Source organism: Prinia subflava, chromosome 6, assembly GCF_021018805.1.
Source record: "Prinia subflava isolate CZ2003 ecotype Zambia chromosome 6, Cam_Psub_1.2, whole genome shotgun sequence".
NCBI classification, from domain to species: domain Eukaryota; kingdom Metazoa; phylum Chordata; class Aves; order Passeriformes; family Cisticolidae; genus Prinia; species Prinia subflava.
The window spans coordinates 8,493,182-8,512,303 of NC_086252.1; the positions used below are offsets into that span (position 1 = coordinate 8,493,182).

Sequence of the window (19,122 nt, forward strand, 5' to 3'; positions counted from 1 at the left end):
TGTGGGCAGCTTTCTAGTGCTTACTTGCATAATTTTGCAAATTGAAATTTCATCATGTCCATGCATATCACGCACGATAGACACAAGCTCAGCGTCTCAACAAGCCTTGAACTCTGGTGCCTAACAATGGGTCATCACTGCCCAGCACTTCAAAGAGAAGAGAGCAGGACAACGGTGCTGCACCTGATCCAGGACCTGTGGAAAGCAGGGCAAACTTCTGGGAGGGAGCACTTCGAGCATCCGCCCTCACACAAGTGTGGGCGGGTCGAGCCCCTGAGGGGTCTGTGGGGCTGCCTCCTCAGCGCGGGGATGGCCCCTCGCTGCGGGAAACACTCGGCGCCGTTCCTTCAGCCTCGGCCGTAGGGCAGCGCGAGGATTTCTCTCACGACAATAATGCTGATTTTTCACCAGCACACCGACTTCCCGGGAGCGGGGTGGAATGGCACGTAGAGGTTTCGCTTGCACCCGGGCCGTCTCCACGCGGAAACTCCACTCGTATCGGCCGTGAATGTTGAATTAAGTGACAAGCCCGGCCGCCCCCCGGCCGGTTATAAATAGAAGTGCTGAATCACGACTCCGCCGGTCCCTCCGCCCGGCCGGCGGGAGCCCCTGGGCGGCGGCTGCCGGAGGGGTGCGGGGGCGCCCGGCGCGGAGCCGCCCTGAGGGGGCTCGCGGCCGTGCCCTGAGGGCGCGCGCGCCCGGCCCCGCGTGAGGGCGCGGGGCGCGCGCCGCGGCGGCGGCGGCCGCGCTTGTCCTGTAATCGATTGCCGAGCGCGCTGAGCGGCCTCGCGCCGGCTGCGGGCACCCACCCCCCGCCGCGCCGGCCCCGCGGGGGCTGGGGCTGGAGCGGGGAGCGGGAGTGCGAGTGAGGGGCTGAGCGTCCGTGGGGCTGAGTGCGAGCGAGGCTGCCCGTGTGTCCGTGCGAGGGACTTTGAGGGAAGCACTGAGCGTGGGGGAGTGAGCGGGTGCGTGTGCAGGGCTGAGTGGGAGTGAGGGAGTGAGGATGTGTAAGGGGCTGAGTGAGTGGAGGGAGAGAGTGTGAGTCTGTGGGGAGCGGGGGGGGGGGGGGGGGGGGGGAGACGAGCGAGTGTGAGGGAGTGAATGAGTGTGTGTGGGTTTGAGCGTGAGGGAGGGACGGCGTGTGCCTGAGGGAGTGTGTGTGAAGGAGGAGGTGTGTATGGGTGTGAGGGCGTGCGCGTATCTGTGAGTGTGTGTGTGTGAGGGAGGGCGGGAGTGCGCGTATCTGTGTGTGAGGGAGGGAAGGGAGCGTGTGAAGGAGGGAGCGAATGAGTGTGTGTGTCTGTGTGTGTGTGTCTGTGGGAGGGAGGGAGGGAGGGAGGGAGAGCGGCCGCCGCCGCCGCCGCCGGATCGGTTTCTCGGGGTTTGACCAGCTGTCCCAGGCTAACCCTCTGCTCTCTGAAGATGGAGGAAGTAAAAACAGGATTACCCTTAGCTACGGCTCCTCCGCCGCCTTAGTCCCCCCACAGCCAACTGCCGTGCACAAACACACCTCCACTGGGCAGAGGGAGCCGACACTAATAAACACACAAACAAAAGGGGGATGGAACTGACTCACTGCCTGCGCGGCTGAGGTAAATCTGCGCCTGGCTTCTTATTATTTCTTTCTTTTTCTTTCTCCCCTCCCTCCCTTCCTCCCCTCCTCTCCTCTCCCTCCCCGGTCCCCCTTTCCCCGGCGGGAGGAGGGAGCAGCTCCGTTCCGGGGCCGGCGGGACGCGGGGCTCGGTCCGTCCGTGCGGGTCTGTGTGTGCGGAGGGTCCCCGAGCCGAGCGCGGCTGTGCAGCATCCCCGCGGGCGCCGATGACTTGTTGCTGTTAGCCCAAAATACAACAAATAATTTTTTTAAAAAAACCCGAACCAAAACCAATCAAACAAAAAAACCCCACACGAAGACCGAAGAAGAAGCGGGGGCAGAAGCCGCGGCGGGTCTCGCCGGTCCGTTAGCCAGCCCGGCCCCGCTGCCATTTCCCTCAGCGCCCGCCGCCACCTGCGCGCCCCCGGGGGGCTGCGGCCTGCGGCGGGGAGAAGCGGGCAGAGGGAATAAAATGACAAGCGAGGCAGGACTTCCATGACTTTGACAGGTTGTGGCAGGGGCGGGGAGAGGCAAGATGAGGCGCGGAGCCCGGCGTCGCCCAGGGCCGGAGCGGCGCTCCGGGGAAGTTGGCCCGGCTTTGCTGCGCGGGGTGTGAGTGCGCCCGCCGGCCCCCCCCCCCCCATCTTCCCATCCCGCCCCGCATCCCCTCTTCCCATCCCGCCCCGCATTCCCTCCGCTCCCCCCGATCCCGTGGAATCCGTAGGGAACCGGTGGATCAAGTTTTCCTCTCTCTCTCTCTCCCTCTCTCTCTCTCTCTCTCTCTCCCCGCGCTAGTTAATCGCATTGCTGTAGCACCGGCTGACCGACCTCCCTCCCTCTCCCTCTTTTTTTTTCTTTTTTTTTTTTTTTTGTTCTTCATCTTCCTTCAAAGTATGTGCCATTCCTGAGCGAGTTTCCCCGCCGGCTCATCCCGGGGCTTCCCGGCTCCGCATGCCCCACCTGTAAGTGGCGGGGGCGAGTTTCTCTCCCCTATCCCTCTCCCCCTCCCCCCCCCCTTCTCCCCTCGCCTTTAAAAAAACTCATTTTTAAAAACTTTCTCCATCTATCTGTGTCTTCAGCTCGAGCAAAACTCTCTCCCTCCATTCCTTGTGGAGAGGAAGGCTTAGCAGCTGGGATTTGCCATCACCAGCCTAAAAATGGTGACCAAACTTTTTCTTTTCCCTCTCCTCTTCCTCCTCCTCGCCCCATTGAAGAAATAAAAAAGTAAAAATCAAGCCGTGTTTTAATTTAGGTTATGGATGTTTCTGTGTTTCTTTTTGTCTTCCTTTCTTTTCCTCCTCCCTTCCTCCCCTTTCTTTCCTTCCACTTCATTGGCTGGGATGATCTTTCCCTGTTGCTTCTGATGTTTCTTTCTTTTTCTCAGTGTGTGCCTGCCTACCTGGACTAGGGGGAAGATAAGGTAATTTTGAAGGGCTTGAGGAAGTGACTTACCTGTTCTGAAAACTTGTTTGCAGGGGTTTTTTTGAGATTTCTTTTTAAGAGTTGTGAAAATCAGTAATTGAAGAGAGTTTGGTAGCAGCTAGACAGGTTGAAATTCAAGTGTTATGTGCTGAATGCCTTGGGAATTTGATCTGCTTTATACCGAAGAAGAACACAGAGAAAAGTATTTATTTATTGGGGGAAAGGCAGGGAGCTGTGGAGGGGAAAGGAAAGAGGGTTAAGGGAGGGGGAGGGAAGTGGTTTTGGAGACAAGAAGTGAAGCTGCCTGTTTTCCAGTAAGTAATGGAGAAATTCCAGGAGCCAGGGCTAAATATACTTGGCGATCAATACAGAAATGGCTCATTGTGAATAATTTAGCTGCCTGGTGCAGTGAGAGTTTTGAAACTAAAGGCAAAAAAGAGGCCATGGAGAGAGAGAGGAAATAAAATTTTCCTCTGGTCATGTCAGATTCTTAACTTTTCCACTTAAAAGAACATAGTTATGATTATTGATCTCTCCTTTTTTTTTTCCCCCCCACAATATATATCAAGTGATAGCTAGGGGGTGTCATTCTATACAGTTACTTGGGTTTCGGGAAAGTAATAGCTTGTTCTGTGTCAGCAAAGTGCTTCCAGAAACTTTAAGATTGCTTCACACCACAAAATGTGTGATCTGGGAGTATGAGACGTGCTGTTTGGCCCTGTGCTGTGGCAAATAAATAGGGCTAGAGTGAACAGGTGTGTGTGCAGGTGTGTGTGCACACAGGTGTGAGACCAAGCTGGGACAGCTCTGTGCACGGGGAATGGACACGGGAGGGTTTGTTTTGTTTAGACCAGGAGGCAGTCTCTTGTGTAGTGCGTGTGAAAAGAACAATTGTTAGTAGCATCCATCTCCTCAAAGTCTGTTCTGGCTGCAGAGAGAGCAGATAATTGATCAAGGGTTACCATCCCAGCTTGAACAAACTAGCGGGAAGTCAGGGAAGAGCTCTCAGGTGGGGCAGAAATGTGAGTGGGGCACGGAGGGAGAGCAATGGTCAGCGCAGGGTGATCCACCTGGCCGGGAGGCAGCTGCACCTCTGCTCACCTCTTTTACGGGAAGAGCCCCGTGATTTGCAAACGAGCACATGCGGTGCACTTGTGTGTTTCTCTAGGCAGTGGTTGCAACAGCAATAAAATGGGCAACTACTTAGGGCTTTAAGTAAGTTTAATCATTTAATGGTTGATACTGACAGGCGTCTCTGAGGGTGTACTTTTCTGCCTTGCAGCACTGCACTTTGACTATGGAAGCAGAGGCTGTTGATGGATATATCACATGTAAGTAGTCATTTTGTTTGATTCTTCTGAATTACTTTGCTTCTTGTACTATCCTTTGTGTAATGCAGACACCTGAAAGTTTGGCTTCCTTGTGTACGGTGTCTGCATTGACACTGAATTAGTAGCATTTAAATATGAACTCTGTATTACTGAGAAATGCATGGGGATGGGTGCATGGGTGAGTATCTCTCTAGGCTTAAATATTTGCTGAGGGTGAATGAACTTTGCAAATGAGAGAGAGTTTGTCTCCAGAAATTCAAACTGCAGCCAAAAACTTTTAATGCCTTTCCCTATGTATTTCTCCTGTTTTCTGTGTGGGGGGTTGTGTAAGTGCTTTCTTTAACTGGGAGTTAACCCAGAGCTTTGGGGAGGAAGGTCTGGATGGTGAATTACTCTTCCAGTCTTCCTCTCCCCAGCCTGGGTTCTCCCTGTCTGCTAAAGGAAAAGTAACCCTAACTTCTGTAAAACCGAGCAGCTTGGATAAGGTTTGATGTGGCAGTGGAGTGTGTAAAACACTGGTGACAGCAGCTTCGAGGGGGCTCCTAAAATGGGCCAAATGTTTCCTTGGGGCCACTGAGAGTGGAGATTGGACAGGACCCCGCCAGCAAAGGAGGGAAGGGCAGGGAGGAAGGGAAGGAGCGGGTTGTGGCTCTTAACCTTTTGTGCGGCCGAGGAAGGGGATGGACACTCACGGGGGCCCTGTGTTGTGCTCGCAGGTGACAATGACTATTCGCCCGAAAGGGAGCACTGCGGCATGGCCATCGACCTCACCTCCAGCACTCCCAACGGGCAGCACACCTCCCCCTGTCACATGGCAGGCTGTAAGTCTCCTCTTAAGCCCGTTTCTCGCTAGCTGAGGGTTGGGTTGCTCTGGTCCTCCTGGTGCTCGGTTTGCTTACCAGGTCTTAGGCACTGCTGTTGGCATTGCTAGTAACAGAGGAGGACGGGGGAGGTTTTCTTTTGGTTCTTCGTGCTGGTGTCTCATCTAAACATGAACGGGATTACCAGTCTGAACTATCCCAAGGTGCCATTTGAGAGCTGGTCCTTACCTGCTCCAGGTAGGAAAACACTAGGCTCGACATGTGCTGGTTTTGTTTCCTCAGGTTCTGAAATCCAAATAGAAATTGTTGTTATTATTGTCATTATTACTATTGCTTACTTTGCTTCCCGAAACAGCTTGGAGTAGCTTTATTTGAAAACAAACAAATTTTATTTACAAAACTATAGCTGATTATAACAAACTGAAAGGAGTTATGGTTAGAATGTCGAGTGGAAACTGAGAGTTTTGTGAGTTTGCACAGTGAGTGTCAAGACCTGATAATATTTACAGAATTATTCTCCTGTTATATATGGGAAGTGGATAAATGTAGTTTACGTGATTTTGTAAAAGCAACAAGAATCTTCATTTTCTGTGTGAGTGCCCTGCCTTGTTTAAGTGTTGGTTACAGTGTCACATCAAGGTGTTTACCTTAACTTAACCTCTGCACTTATAGTCCCCAAAAAATACAATGTGCTTTGTTTCCAACACACTTAGAGAGTGTTCCTCTCCATGTGAATCTGATTTTCTTTCTGCTTTGTGTGCACTACAGATACATATTTATCTATTTATACCAAGGGTTAGTACAGTGCCCTACCAAAATCTGTGACAAAAGGAGAGAGCTTCTAGTGTTGCTGGCTTAAAAATGCACAGTGTATTGCCTTCAGAGTCCTTCTGAGAAAAAGATGTTCCTTTCCTTTAAGAACTCTCTCCTCTTGCAAATTACGGGTAAAGCGCAGTTTTATGAGCCTTTAAACTGAGGGTTATTATGAAGATCTCTCAATTATATACATGTTGCTGGAGAATATGATTTCTAATACCATGGACTGAACTTTATATGACAGCCACCCATAATTCAGCATCTTTAGACAATTCCAATTGTGCTGCACTGGGATTCTGATATACTTTATTATGTTGTAAAAGTTTTACTACTCACTTTCTTCATTTTCTTTGTTTCCTTTTTATTAATGGGAAGGCTTCATTGGAAGGGAAAAAAGTATCTGTGTTTTAAATCTTCTTTATAATCTCGACTGAAAACCAAAGTCAAATTAGGAATAAAAAGAATGAAGAGTGAAGTAATGCAAAAGGCTTTAACACACTCAGTATTTTCATGTTCACTGTGTTAACATTTTCAATGGTTTTTAAGCTTCATTAGTTTTTTGCAACACATATGTATCTGCAGCCTTGGTGAATATCTTTTTTTTTTTTTTTTTAGAGGTGTTTTTTGGTCTCTCACAGGTGTCTCAAATGCTTTTATCGTTGCTGCTCTGTGTTAAAGATGTGCTGCTGTTGAAAAATCGAGGGCTCTGCCTGGCTTTCCCAAGCCAAACAAAACCTCAAACTTCTTAAATTTATTGTAGTTTATTTACTTTTTGCAGGCTTAGGATTGTTTTGCAGAGAGGCAGCTTGTTCTGCCTTAAACATGGAAGGTATTGATCAGAGGTTGCCAGCTTTTGTGGCAGCTGTTACATTGGTTCACTTAAGGTTTTGGGCCAAATCTTGAATCTGGCATGTGTAGGCTAAATCGCCAGGCTGGGCTTTAGAGCTTTCCACCTGTTTTGGGGGGCGCAGGAAATCCTTTTAAAGGTTTGGTAACCCAGGGGCCTGCACCTCTCTTTAAAACCTCTTTTGGGTCTTTTTTTGGTATTTTAAAAGGAAAGGCGGAGGTGGAATAGCTGTTGGCAATATTTTGTGTGAATTTAGTAGCTCCCAGCGGATTGACCCACCATCCGTTGTTTTAAGCAGAGGCAGTGGCTGTGTTCTGTTTCGGATTGGTTTGATTTCCAGCGGCTTGCTGGAGATTAAGTGATGTTGGGTAGGACTGGGGAAAGGAGGAGGTGATACAGGGAGCAGACCCTGAATATTTCACTCCTGTGTTGGTTTGCCAGTCACTGCCAGAAGCTCTCTTTGGCTGCGTGCTCTGGATGTGCACCTGCAAGGTGGAGATCGGAGTTTTGACCTTTGTTCTTCTTGCGTTCCGTTGAATTGTTTTGAACCACAGCTCTTTAATTTAGTTGGAATTTGTGTCTGGCTCAGAAGGAGAAACACCAAAAGAAGGGAACTTCTTGGATCTGTGCTGGAATGACTGAGTGGTGCTCTCCCAGCAACAGCAGAATTATGTGCTGGATAAAGAGTTTTCTGTGTTCATTAGGCCCTGGCAATGTGTGTTAGTAGTTCTGTCTGGATTACTGATGTTTTCAGGTTCTATTCCAAAAGGGTTTGGGTCGAATATTTTGGCTATTGCACCCTTTAACCTATTATCATTTTGGAGTATCTAGATGGTATTTGTAGGTTATGGATGGGGATGACACTCAATTTTCCTCGTGAATGAGCTGATCCTGAGAGATGAATCACACTAAATCACCTGTCATAGCTAACTGATGATCTTACATATACCTGCCTTTAGCAGAACACTGCATGTGTGTTGGCAGATGCTCTGTTCCAAAATACTCCACTGTAGTTTTATGTAAGCAAAGGTTTAAAATACATGTAAATAATCAAACCAGAGAGGTTGACAGATCACCTCACTTTTCTCTACAGCGAAAGATGAATTAGTGTTATACCTGCTGAGTACAGATGATACATTTACATAGCCCCAAATGTGGAAGTCCAGATTTTCTTTTGATCTTCCACAGGAAAAACTCTTACAAAAGCTGACACCCCGAGCTGGGTGTCACAGGCTTGCTCAATTAACTTTGTGTTGGTACTGGAGAGTTCCCTGCATGGCCCTGAGCCCCCCCAAAGACCCCACCGAGTTCAAGGCAGTGTGTCTTGCTCCCGTCCGCGAGTGCTGAACTGGGCTAGGAGTGATCAGAAACCTCCGGATAGGAGCTGGCATGCTAATTAAAGGCTAATGGGGAATCCTTATAAAAGAGGCTTTAAAAAGAAATAATTCCCAGTCACCTCCCCACAATGCCACACTGAATTCTGACTACAGTTATTAGAGATAGTTTTTTTTTTCCTGTAGGTTAAAATGGACTTAGAGGAATGTCTGCTTTAGAAACTGCAGGGGCACAGTTGTTCAATTAGTTGACTCAATCATTGCTTTGTATAGGATGAAGGACATTTCTCTAAGATCACTGGCCTGGCATCATAGGGAAAATAGTAGCAGCAGCTATTAGCATCTGACTGTCGGCGACAAAGGCAATTTCCCCTTAAATTAGAGCCTTGACAGTGGGTGTCCCAGTTAACTTCCTTATCTTTGCTTTCATAGACAAAAGGAGCCCTCCAACGAAACAGAGCCAGAGCAATCATAAATATCAAACCCAACATCTGATGTTGGAAACCGATTAAAATTGTGGTGTGCTTTCAGGAGGTGCTTACAGTAGCTTGAAGTGTCAGTAAGTTATGAGAATTAATTCATTAAGAGACTAAAGCATGTCGGCTGACTCTGCTGCTGAAAATAATGAGGCGATGGCGTTTTCTGCGTGGTGGGGAATGATCGCGCTGCCTGACGAGATCACTAATTGGGACAGCAGCACTAAGTGGGGATGATTTCAGCAGTGATGTTTAAAGAGAGCTTGGGCAAGGTTTTATTGGAATTAGCCAGTACTGCATTCCAGGTGATCAGGGTGGACTATCAGTTGCACTTTTTTTTTTTGTGGCATCAAAGCCCCAAGTCTTTCCTGATCGCTTTCGTTTTTCAAGCCTGAATTGTCATACAACTCCTGTTTTGTCACAGTTGTGTTGTCCTGAGCAGAGAGTTATGTGTACCACAGCTGCATTGGCACATCTGTAGGGATAAGGAAATGTAATTTTGGAGCCTGATTGTTGGGATGAAACCACATAAAGGTAAAAGTTGCTCTGTGCCTCAGCTCCGTGGCAAACAAGCCTTGTCACTACCAGAACTTGCTCCCAGGCATGTGAGGGTGAACCTTGCTCTGGGATTTTATCCTGGCTCGATATGTGTTGAGGGTTTTTTAGTAGGATGAGGTGATGGAGACTTTCCTTTAGGGAGGGCGGTTGAAGCTGGCTGGGCTGGGCTGCAGAGGGGGACTGAATTAGTGCTTTAAGGCAGTCACTCCCTTGGTGTATGCACTGGGGCACGAAGAATTGTAGCAGCCAAACTGCTGTGCTCTGAATGGGGGATTCAGGTCTCCTTTTCTTCCAAATCTCTTGGAAAGTGCTAAAAGCTCAGACCCAATCACCTCAAGATGCTGAGGAGTCTTCTTTCCTCAGCAGCCTTTGAGCAGGGTAGGCAGCATTTATTGGTCTAGGTATCTCCTGCCTCAGTGCAGAGAGACGGACTTTGACAGTCACTTGAGATGTCCTCCAGTCCTTGGTGCCTGACTTTGCAGTCTTGACACTTTGATTTTTTAGAGCTCAGCTATGGAATTGCACGATGATGCCCAATACAGATGTAGCTGTGGTTTGGCAGGCTGAAGGACAGTGAAGATGGACTTTGCCAGGATGAGCTCAGGCATGAGGGATGAGCTCAATAAAGTGTGGCAGGGAACTGTAAGAAGTGAGCTCCTTTGACACTTAAAAGAGCATGGTCTTTGCTTCAGTCTTTTATCCTCAGACTTCCTGAGAACTGTCAGGGCAGTAGTAGTTCTCAAGTTTTAGCCAATGCATTTAGCTTTCTTGGAGTATGAGGAGAAAAAATATTAAATGGAAAGGGGATCATCAGAATTTTAACAGAAATAGAGGGGGTTTTCCACACCTAGGAAACCAAAGCTCTGCAAAGTGGTGTTACACTGTAGTGTAACACAAAGTAGTGTTTCTTGAAAAAAACCCACAACCCAAACAGAGGAAAGGGTTAACTGGAAATTAAGCATTTCCAGGGATATACCTGGAATTGTTGTGGCTTTATCCATATCAGCTCAGATTTTTCACACTGGTGTGGTTAAAATAATGAAAGAGTTCCTCTGATATGAACTCTGTATGTAAACCAAAACAGAGCAGCTGCTGCAATGGGTTGGTGTTTGAGTATCTGTAGGCCACACTGCAATCATGAAGGGCTCCCCTGTATTTTTCCTGTCTTCTGTCACAGTCCTGGCATTCCCTATGGAGCCACACACTCGGCTGCAAAAACATTCCTCCCTCTCAGTGAGTGTTATAACAAGGGTGGAGTGAAATGATCAGTTAATCTCATTAAATAGGTTTTTATTCATTCTGAAGGAAGTCTCTTGAGAGGTCATCTGCCAGGGCTTTGTTGCAGCACTCACCTTTCTGAGGAAGCTTCTGTTATTCTCTTGGACTGTCAGGTTCAGTTAACTTTCCCTGGTACACACCCTGTTACAACACCGTGCTCTTGCTAGCTTTGTAGTCAGCAAGTTTGCAGTGTTTGCTTCTGGAATTTCAGTTCCTTTTCAGACATGCCAACGAAAAGAGCAATCCTCATTTTCCATGAAATATGACACTTTGATAGCAGCTGGATGCCAAGAGCCCCGTTGGAGGGAGTTCTGTGTTTCCCATCCCTGGATCTCCGGGAATGTCCTACTCCTGTTGGGATCAATGGTATCTTCTCCCAGGAAATTGGTTCAAAGGCACCTTGAAGGAGCGGTGCTGTTCTCTCCAGGAGGAAAAGGCAGAGCCTCCTTTTCTTTTTGCTTTGGTAGTCCCAGCGAATGGAAATTCTTGAAGAACCCACCCTGAAACAGGTCTAAAATTGACCTGTTCTAAATTTCAGTAGAAACTGAAGGGAAGGCTGAGCCACTGCTCTGTGTAGTTTCAAGACCTGCTCTCAGCCCAGGTGAGGAGCCTGTGCCACAGCGTGTTGTCCCTTCCCTGGGGTAGTGGACACTTGTTTGGAGTCCGGGCAGCTGTGACTGCGGCATCCCCATGGGAGGAAGCAGTGCTGGATTATCACTGAGAAGCAATGAACATGACAGATATGGCTCTGGGCTAGGTGACCAGAGGCTCTGTTTTTCTCCAGACGCTGGTCATTGTAGGGGAATCCCTTCATGATTCTGTGCTTTTTTTTCTTCCCTCTTGCCTTTTATTTTCTGAATCACAGAAGCTGTAGATCACTTAGGATGGGGACTTGGATGGTACATGTTAGCCTTTGTCAAAAGCAGGACTTTTTTTACAATGTCTTCTTTGCTTAGGGGTTATTTTGCATTTAATTTTTGCAGCCCCACAATGAGACGCATTCAGAAATACCTTAATACCAGTGCAGCTTATTTCCTGTCCTGCACAGGAATAATTGTGGTGGTCCTGAAGTACCCTGTTGTGGTGTGATTACGTTAGAGCAACCACGGAATTTTAACTCTTCCCACACCACTGAACCTTGCTAGGTCTGTGTGTGGACGAGCCCCTGTTCACACTGCCCAGCAAAATGTGCCCTTGATCTGAAGCCAGGTCTACATTAGCAGCTCCTGCTGGCACTGCTGTGTCAGGCTGTGGCTTTGAAGGACTGTAATCCCTCACAGGCAGAGAGATGCTGGCAGAGGCTGCTGCTCTGAGCCTGGCCCTGGCTGGCAGGGTCACCTGCAAGTGCTGTTACAGGTGTTACATTGGAAAGTACCGTAAAACAGCAGACGCTGTTCCTGGAAAAGCATGGGCTTGATTGATCCCCCTCGTTTCTGTGCTGATAGGTCTTGTCAACTTCTCTGAATTAGAGTGTCTTTTTTAGGTTTTTTAACTGACTTTTGCATTCTCTCTGCCTCTTACTTTTAAAAAATCTTTCCAGTTTGGGGCTTTATTCCTGTAATGCTGTGCGGCCAAGGCATAGCACCACAGAGGTAGTGGGCTCTGCGTGCCTTATATGAGCTCCTTTAGCTCGTGGTTGCTCTGTGTTTGTCCTGTCCAGAGAGGTCACAGGGCTTGTGATCTTCCCTTTGGCAAAGCTCAGGCTGGTGGTCAGATCCCTGTGTCCTCTCAGGTATGGGCTAGAGGTCTGTCCTAGGGCCAAACCATGCCCCACCTCTGGTGTGGGTGGTGTGAATATCTGTGTCTACCAGCTGGTATTGAAAAAAAAATGACAGAGGAGTTGAAGTGACACAGGTAGGAGCCCCTCTTCTTAGCAGGCTGTGGGTTTTACACAAGGAATCTGATTCACTGCAGCCCTGTCTGCTCTCCCCACCACGGTTTCATGTTACTTGGAGAAGCTGCACAGACAGTTTTTTTCCAGCCTCTTTTCCTGCTGTGGTGTTGGTACCTACCACCTGTGAGGCTGCTCTGGGCACAGGTGTAGTCACTGCAGTAGGAGAGAAGGGGAAGATCCATGTGAGTATTCAAGTCCCTTGAGGGGACATTTTCAAGGCTTGGAGAAGGCCTTTGGAGAGCTCAGTGCTACTGTCCACTCTGAAACTTCATGCAGTGGGGACAGAAGACCCAGCCACACCTTGGTGCTGCTGTTGTCAGGAACTGGGGGTTGGATGTTTTTCTCAAATGTTTTTCAGAGGAGGTAGGACATCCTGAAGCACAGAAAATCCATTCACCTTCTTGCTCTCCCACCTGTTATCTTTTTTTCTTAAGAATCTCATGTGAGGAGGTGAGGTGGGCTGTGTTTCCTCTCCAGCTGATGCAGGATCTGGGCAGGGCTCACGGGAGAGATGCTCCGTTGGCAGTTAGACCGCACACATGACAACACTTGACATTCCTGTGGGGGATTTTCTTCTTTACCCCCTCTGTGCCTCCACTTGAACAAAGCAAGTGTTAGACTAAAGATACCTGTGCTGTGACCCTCAGCATCAGGCTGGAGTTTTCTCAGCTTCTTTTTAGTGATGTTTTCCTCCCTGCGCTTCCCCCCAGCCTCTTAAACCTCCCAATTCCATCAGGAGAAAGTGATGTTGTCCTGGTTTTTCTCAAGGGGCGCGTGTTCCCTCAGTCCCTGAAAATGGTGTTGGTGAGTGGCACAGAGTGCTGGCTGCAGAGCCCTGTGATGTGGTCAGTCCATGGTCATTTTTCTCATCATTACTCTGTGATTTGGGAATGCCTGTGAGGAGTTCAACGAGAATTCACACCTAATCTTTTCTAGACATCAACTCAGCTTTTGGGCATTTTACGATTCCCCTTGCAAGCAAAGTTGCTTTTTTAGGTGATGATGTAGCCATAAAACACAAAATGGGAGAGTTTTTGGTAACTCTGCCTGTGCATCATTTAAACTTCAGCAGTGTGAATTAAATACCTGCTGTAGTCCAAGGAGCAGCAAACAGGATGGTGTGAATTCCCTTCTTTTGAAAATGAAAGAAGTTGCTTCTTTCTGCATGAAAACAGCAAGTCTTTTTACCCAGAAGAGAGATGAGGTTTATTCATCTGAGGAAGAGTAGCTGTTCTCTTAAAGTTGTGGATGGTTTGAAAGTTTCCAGGAAAGAGTGGCAGCAGACTGAAGACCTTGTTTTGGTTAGCAGCCAGGTCTGTGATAGAGGGAGACAGCTCAGGCAAAAGAATAAAATGGCGTTTGGTTTTTAATCTTATTTCTTGAGAAATTGATATCCTACAGGGTTTGCCTTGTTGAGATAACGGCCCCTGGAGGAGAATAAACCTTATTAATTAGCAGTTTTGCATACTGCTTTTAATTCTCTGTTCCTAGGTGCAGGCTTTGTGTTGCATGTCGTGGTGAGGGGCCTCTCCTGCATCCTTGCAGAGTCTGCAGGGAGCTGGCACCAGTGCAGAACCTGCCTGAGGATAGAAATAGTTCAGAATGCACCACTGGGCCTTAATTTTACCCAGTGCCTTAATCCTCATCACCTTTCAGATTTAGGCATGTCCTAAATGTAGTTGTAAGTAATAGTTTTACAGTTTAATCTCCCAAAATTGGGTCAACCTTACCAGTTGTTTTGACCTTGTTACCAGCACAGGTAGTTCCTGGGTGAGTCTGAGACATCTCCGTGCAGCTGTGTGGAACAATCTGTGGTATCAGCTTTACTTGAAACCCCTTGTTTGAAATTTTCCCCTACCTTGAGTGCACAGGCCTCTCTCTCTGTCACTGTGGGGTATTATCCTTTGGATAATCTAGTCTTCTAGAGAGTAATATAACAGTATCTCCTTGTTATATCATGCTTTTCCAGTTTTAAAAGCTTCACAAATTATACCAGTTGAAGAGATACAAATGAATAGATAAAATTTTAGGCTGAAGAGGGGGAGAAAATGTAGGGAAATGAATCTTGGTAAGAATTCAGCTCCAGTAGATGGGAGGCAGTCAGCTTCATAATTTGTGTATGTGACTGCAATTTGTCAGGGTATAGGTAGCTCTCAAGAGTTCAGAAGAACGATGTGCTAGTTGTGTATTTAAGGGTCAAGTAGTATATGACGTTAGCAGACTGTGAGTTTATTCTTGGCCTTCTTTTAAATTTGTGTTGTACGAATTGCACAAGTTATTTTGCCAGAATCCCATGTACCTACATGTGAATCCCAGAGTGTTCTCACAGTCTAAAAGCTGTGACCCATCAACTGCCCCCAAATTACCTAATATCAAGTAGAGAAGGTTGGCAGCCAAAGAAAAAGACAGGAAAATGTGTCCAGCCCTGGTTTCTGACAAGCCTGCACATGTGCAGTGCAGTAATACAAATGGAAGGGACTCAGAGAGGGTTTCAGTCACATACAACAGAGAAGAACAGGCCTGAAAAATAGTAGGAAAGTGAAGTGGTTATGAAATGAGGAAGCCAGAAAGAGGAGAAAGAAGTATGTGAGTCGTGTCTCGGCTGAAGGAAAAACTATTAAGCGCCGCCCTTTTCAAATGTCAAACGCATGGGAAAAAGTTGTTGGAAGCCAGTCTCTGCTAAGTTTGCTGCTTGCAAAACCTACTTTTTTTGTGAGATGTTTGTGCAAAATCACCTCTCTGGTCTGCCTGAGAGGCTAGACATGACTCAGGCTATCAGCATGTAACATGGTTTCAGGTTGCTGTCTTGCTGCTCTTGGTCTAAAACACCATAAAGAACTGTTTGCTTTTTTCCTCACTTTTAAAGTGATTCATTCATTTAATGTCATTAGCGCTATTGTTACTTAAATTTACCTTCTGACCGGTAAGCATTAAATATTTATAGAGAAATCGATAGGAGTGAGATTTTTTGCTGGAGTAAATATATATCACATATGTACTCAAAACCAAAGCAAACTGCAGTGCATTCCAGGAAATAATCTATAGTGCTGTTCTGTAATGTTCTTCCTCATCTTCATGTCAAGATGTTTTATCTGTGTCCTGGCTCACCCATCCCTGTTGCAGAACACTGGCTCTTCTTTTCAACAGCCTAGAACAACAGAGCCTTAGGAAAAAAGCAGAAGAAATGCTTTCACTGTAGAAATGTGACTGATAATTGCTGTATAATTATCCAAGGTTCCTTAATGACTGGATACAGGGAGATCCTTGGGTTTGATGTTGTGTCTGGTAGACAGCACCCCAGCCAGAGACTGCTGTCCTAGAAGAGAATGGAACTGGCTGGAGGCAAACCCAGCCCTTCCCAGCATTTGGCAAGGGGAAAGTATTTTTGAGAGAAGGTGGTGATGTGGCAATGGAAGGTGATGGTTTAAAACCATTTAAAACTAATAATAAAAAAAAAAATGGACTGCACTTGAAATGGCTTTGGAGCCAGGCTTAAGTTCATTGGAGGGGAATAGACAAAGGTGTGAGAGAGCACAGGGCAGTTTATTCTGCATGCTGGGTCTCTGCAGCATTTTCTTGTGGAACTATAGATGGAATAAATCTTTGCAGACCATCAAAGAGATGACCATAAGCAATTGTTTTGGCCAGGTGTTTTGGAAGGGGGAAAGCTTCCTTATGAGTCAGTGATGAAACTTCAATTTATAATTATGACTGTAGTTTATAATACTAATTCTAATTATATATATAAACAGTTTAACCTACTGTAATATAAAATGGTAACATTTGCTGAGCTTTGGCTCCTTTCAGATGGTGAAAATGTGCTGGTGGTTGTTGGCTGGGATTCAGAGACATTTGTCAAAATTTTGCGTGCTATGTGAACAACAAAATTTTGTGTGGATTAAGTAATTATTAATTCTGTCCCATTACCCATCAGATAAAACTACAACTAGCCCATTAACCAAAATTAATTGTAAATAAAGCCGATCTGTTGTTGAGGAAACTAGTTAGAATGGTAATTGGGTAATGATGATGCATTTAATTTCAAACTGCAGATTTAAAGGCTGCTCCTTTTGGCAGTGATAGAGCAAGGTGTTCTGAAATGAAGCAGAGTGCTTGTTACTGTCATTGTCCTCTTAATTGATGCCACCAGGACTGCCTGTGGTTTGAATCTAATTAGTGTCCCTTGCAGAGCACTGGGAAATGTCCTGCTTCTGCTCACACTGGAGCCAGTGGTGAAAGTGTTTTGTGACTCTGTGGGCACAGGAGACAGCGTGGAAGTGGCGGTGTGGGACATTGCACACTGCTGCCTTTCCTTCTGCATCCCTGTCTGAGCTCTGGGAATAGCCCCCGTGCTTTGGGATTTGCCACTGGCTCGCCGTGGAGGTGGATCTGGAGGTTCAGGCCAACCAAACTGAATTGTGACTCAACGTTTTAGAAATGATGGAGTGAGTAATTTTCCGTGCAGTTTCACTACGGTGTCTTTTGCCCCGAGGATTATTTACTGTAGAGCATAACTTCCAGCGTGTTTTCGCTGCTATTTGTAATGTTGAATTTTAATAAGGAAGGACTTGTTTAAATAGGATAATGTTTTTATCCCAAATTGCCCGGTTCTAATGGTAAAATTAGCATTACGAGTAAAATGAGCAGTTGTACCTGCTAGCCTACATGCACAATTTCTTGATTAACTTTTTACTCTGTTTTCAAAATGTATTAAGTGCTATCATGAGATGAGCACGGTATGTTTGAGTTAGCCATCTACCCTTTCAATCACAACAAAGAAATGGGCATGTGGTACAGAATTCATCATTCAGGAGGGCCACCAAGTTGATCAGAGGGATGGGGCACCTCTGCTGTGGGGACAGGCTGAGAGAATTGGGATTGTTCAGCCTGGAGAAGAGAAGGCTTTGGGATGACCTTATTGAGGTAAGAAAGATGGACAGAGGCTGTCTAGAAGGGTCTGGAGTGACAGGACAAGGGGCAGTGGCTTCCCAGTGCCACAGAGCAGGGTTGGATTGAACATTAGGAGGAATTTCCTGACTGGGAGGGTGGGGAGGCCCTGGCACAGGGTGCCCAGAGCAGCTGTGGCTGCTCCATCCCTGGCAGTGTCCAAGGCCAGCTTGGATGGGGCTGGGAGCAGCCTGGGATGGTGCAAGGTGTCCCTGCCCATGGCAGGGGGTGGGATGAGATGGGTTTTGAGGTCTCTTCCAACCCAAACCATTCTGTGATGCTCCTTATCCCATTATTTGTAATCACTCTGCTGATTTATCTTTTTCCTTCTTGGTTTAGAGGGAATTACAGAACTGAAGCACCGACTTAATCTTTAATATTCCTACTTCCCAGATTTGAAGGAAATATAGAACAAATACATTTTACCTATTTTATTTTTAGCTTTTTCTCCATGAGGTTTTTTTTTTTTTTTTTCTCTTGTGCTTCCTGGTCCATGGGGAGAAAAACCCTCCAAGCATGTTTTAGTTACATCACTAATATTAGAACTGAGTAATCGGGTGGCTTTGGCAGCAGTCTCGTTTATAAATTGTTGGTGAGCAGATGGCTCACCAAGTTGGCATGCCAGCTCCAAACTTTCACAATCATGAGTCAAGTTTTAAATCTCAAGATTGCCTTACATACCATGAGGGTTTTTTTTTTTTTAAATTTAATGTGTGTTTGTTTAATAAATGTAACTCTCAATGGGTCTTCTCTTTCCTGAGCTGTGTTTTGCGTTGAGGCATGGCTTTTCAGCAGCCTCTGGCTTTGGGAATGCCTTTTTTTCTTCATTTAATGAAAGTGGAGACATTTTAGTCACTTAACTGAAAAACTTGCTACTAAGAAAAACTAATAAATGTCAGTGTAAGGCACTGTGAGACTTGTCAGTCCTGGCTAATGTCAAACAGTTCAAATGATTGAGATCATTCACAAATGAACTTATAACAACTTTCGGTTTGTATGCACCAATATTTTTTAGGAGCAATTTGCTGATATTTGTTACCCTGGGTATGCAGTTCTATGCCAATTTGATTGTTTTCTGAGTGCAGGGCTAAGTCATTAGGCAGCATCCAGTACAAATGTTACATTTTGAAATGCAAGAGTGAACATTTTCTGTAAGCAAAATGTAGCAATAAGGAAACTGGGCCGACAAGAGTGCTCAGACATTCTCCCTGTGAACACACTGAAGTTCCAAAAGGGTCAGATCTTGAGTCACTTGAGAATTTGGAGTGATATTACTGGAAGGATTTCTGCTTTTTTCTTTTTCTTTTTCCTTTTCAAGCTATTCCTTTAAGTAAAATTAATATGCTATATGTGGGTTATAATGCATTGTGGGACCTGTTATGGAATGATAATTAGACCTTATTTCTAAATGATTCCACACAAAGTGTGCTGTTGTAAATTCTAAACAACTGTGTTTCATCCATAATCATGTAATTGGTGTGTGCAGCTAATTAGTGTGTGTTCAATTTAGGCCCAGATTTTTTGGAAATGTCTCCTGTTCTGGTCCTGATTTAGCAAAGCTCTTAAACAGATGATTAACTTCCATTGGCTTTAATAGGACTTAAGCACATTCTTAATCAGGGCCATTGTGTCAAATCATGTCTCTTGGTGACAATCAGAACAACCTGCCAGAGCTGTAGTAAAAATATCTGTAGGTCCTTCTTAAATTTAAATTAATCATTTCTTTAATTCCTGAAGCGTTTTGTTTCAGAATCTGAAAATCCGTGTAGGTATCTTTCTCTCTCTCTTTTTAAGCAAATGGTTATTG

The 19,122-nt window shown here is 46.2% G+C and overlaps 1 protein-coding gene across 9 annotated transcripts in view; it reads left to right on the forward strand.

Moving 5' to 3' along the window:
• The first annotated feature begins 1,331 nt into the window (after positions 1-1,331).
• IKZF2 (IKAROS family zinc finger 2) overlaps positions 1,332-19,122 on the forward strand; it is a 109,439-nt gene continuing 91,648 nt past the window's right edge. For 4 of the 9 annotated variants that reach the window (XM_063400109.1, XM_063400116.1, XM_063400110.1 and 1 more), the window contains exons 1-3: positions 1,813-2,203; positions 4,296-4,344; positions 5,061-5,165. In XM_063400109.1, coding sequence (XP_063256179.1) covers positions 2,087-2,203; positions 4,296-4,344; positions 5,061-5,165 — 271 coding nt within the window. In that variant the 5' untranslated portion in view covers positions 1,813-2,086. Of the gene's footprint in view, positions 1,593-1,812; positions 2,204-2,505; positions 2,554-2,952; positions 3,012-4,295; positions 4,345-5,060; positions 5,166-19,122 lie in introns of those variants that run through there. The other 5 variants (XM_063400112.1, XM_063400113.1, XM_063400115.1 and 2 more) reach the window with 5 other exon arrangements.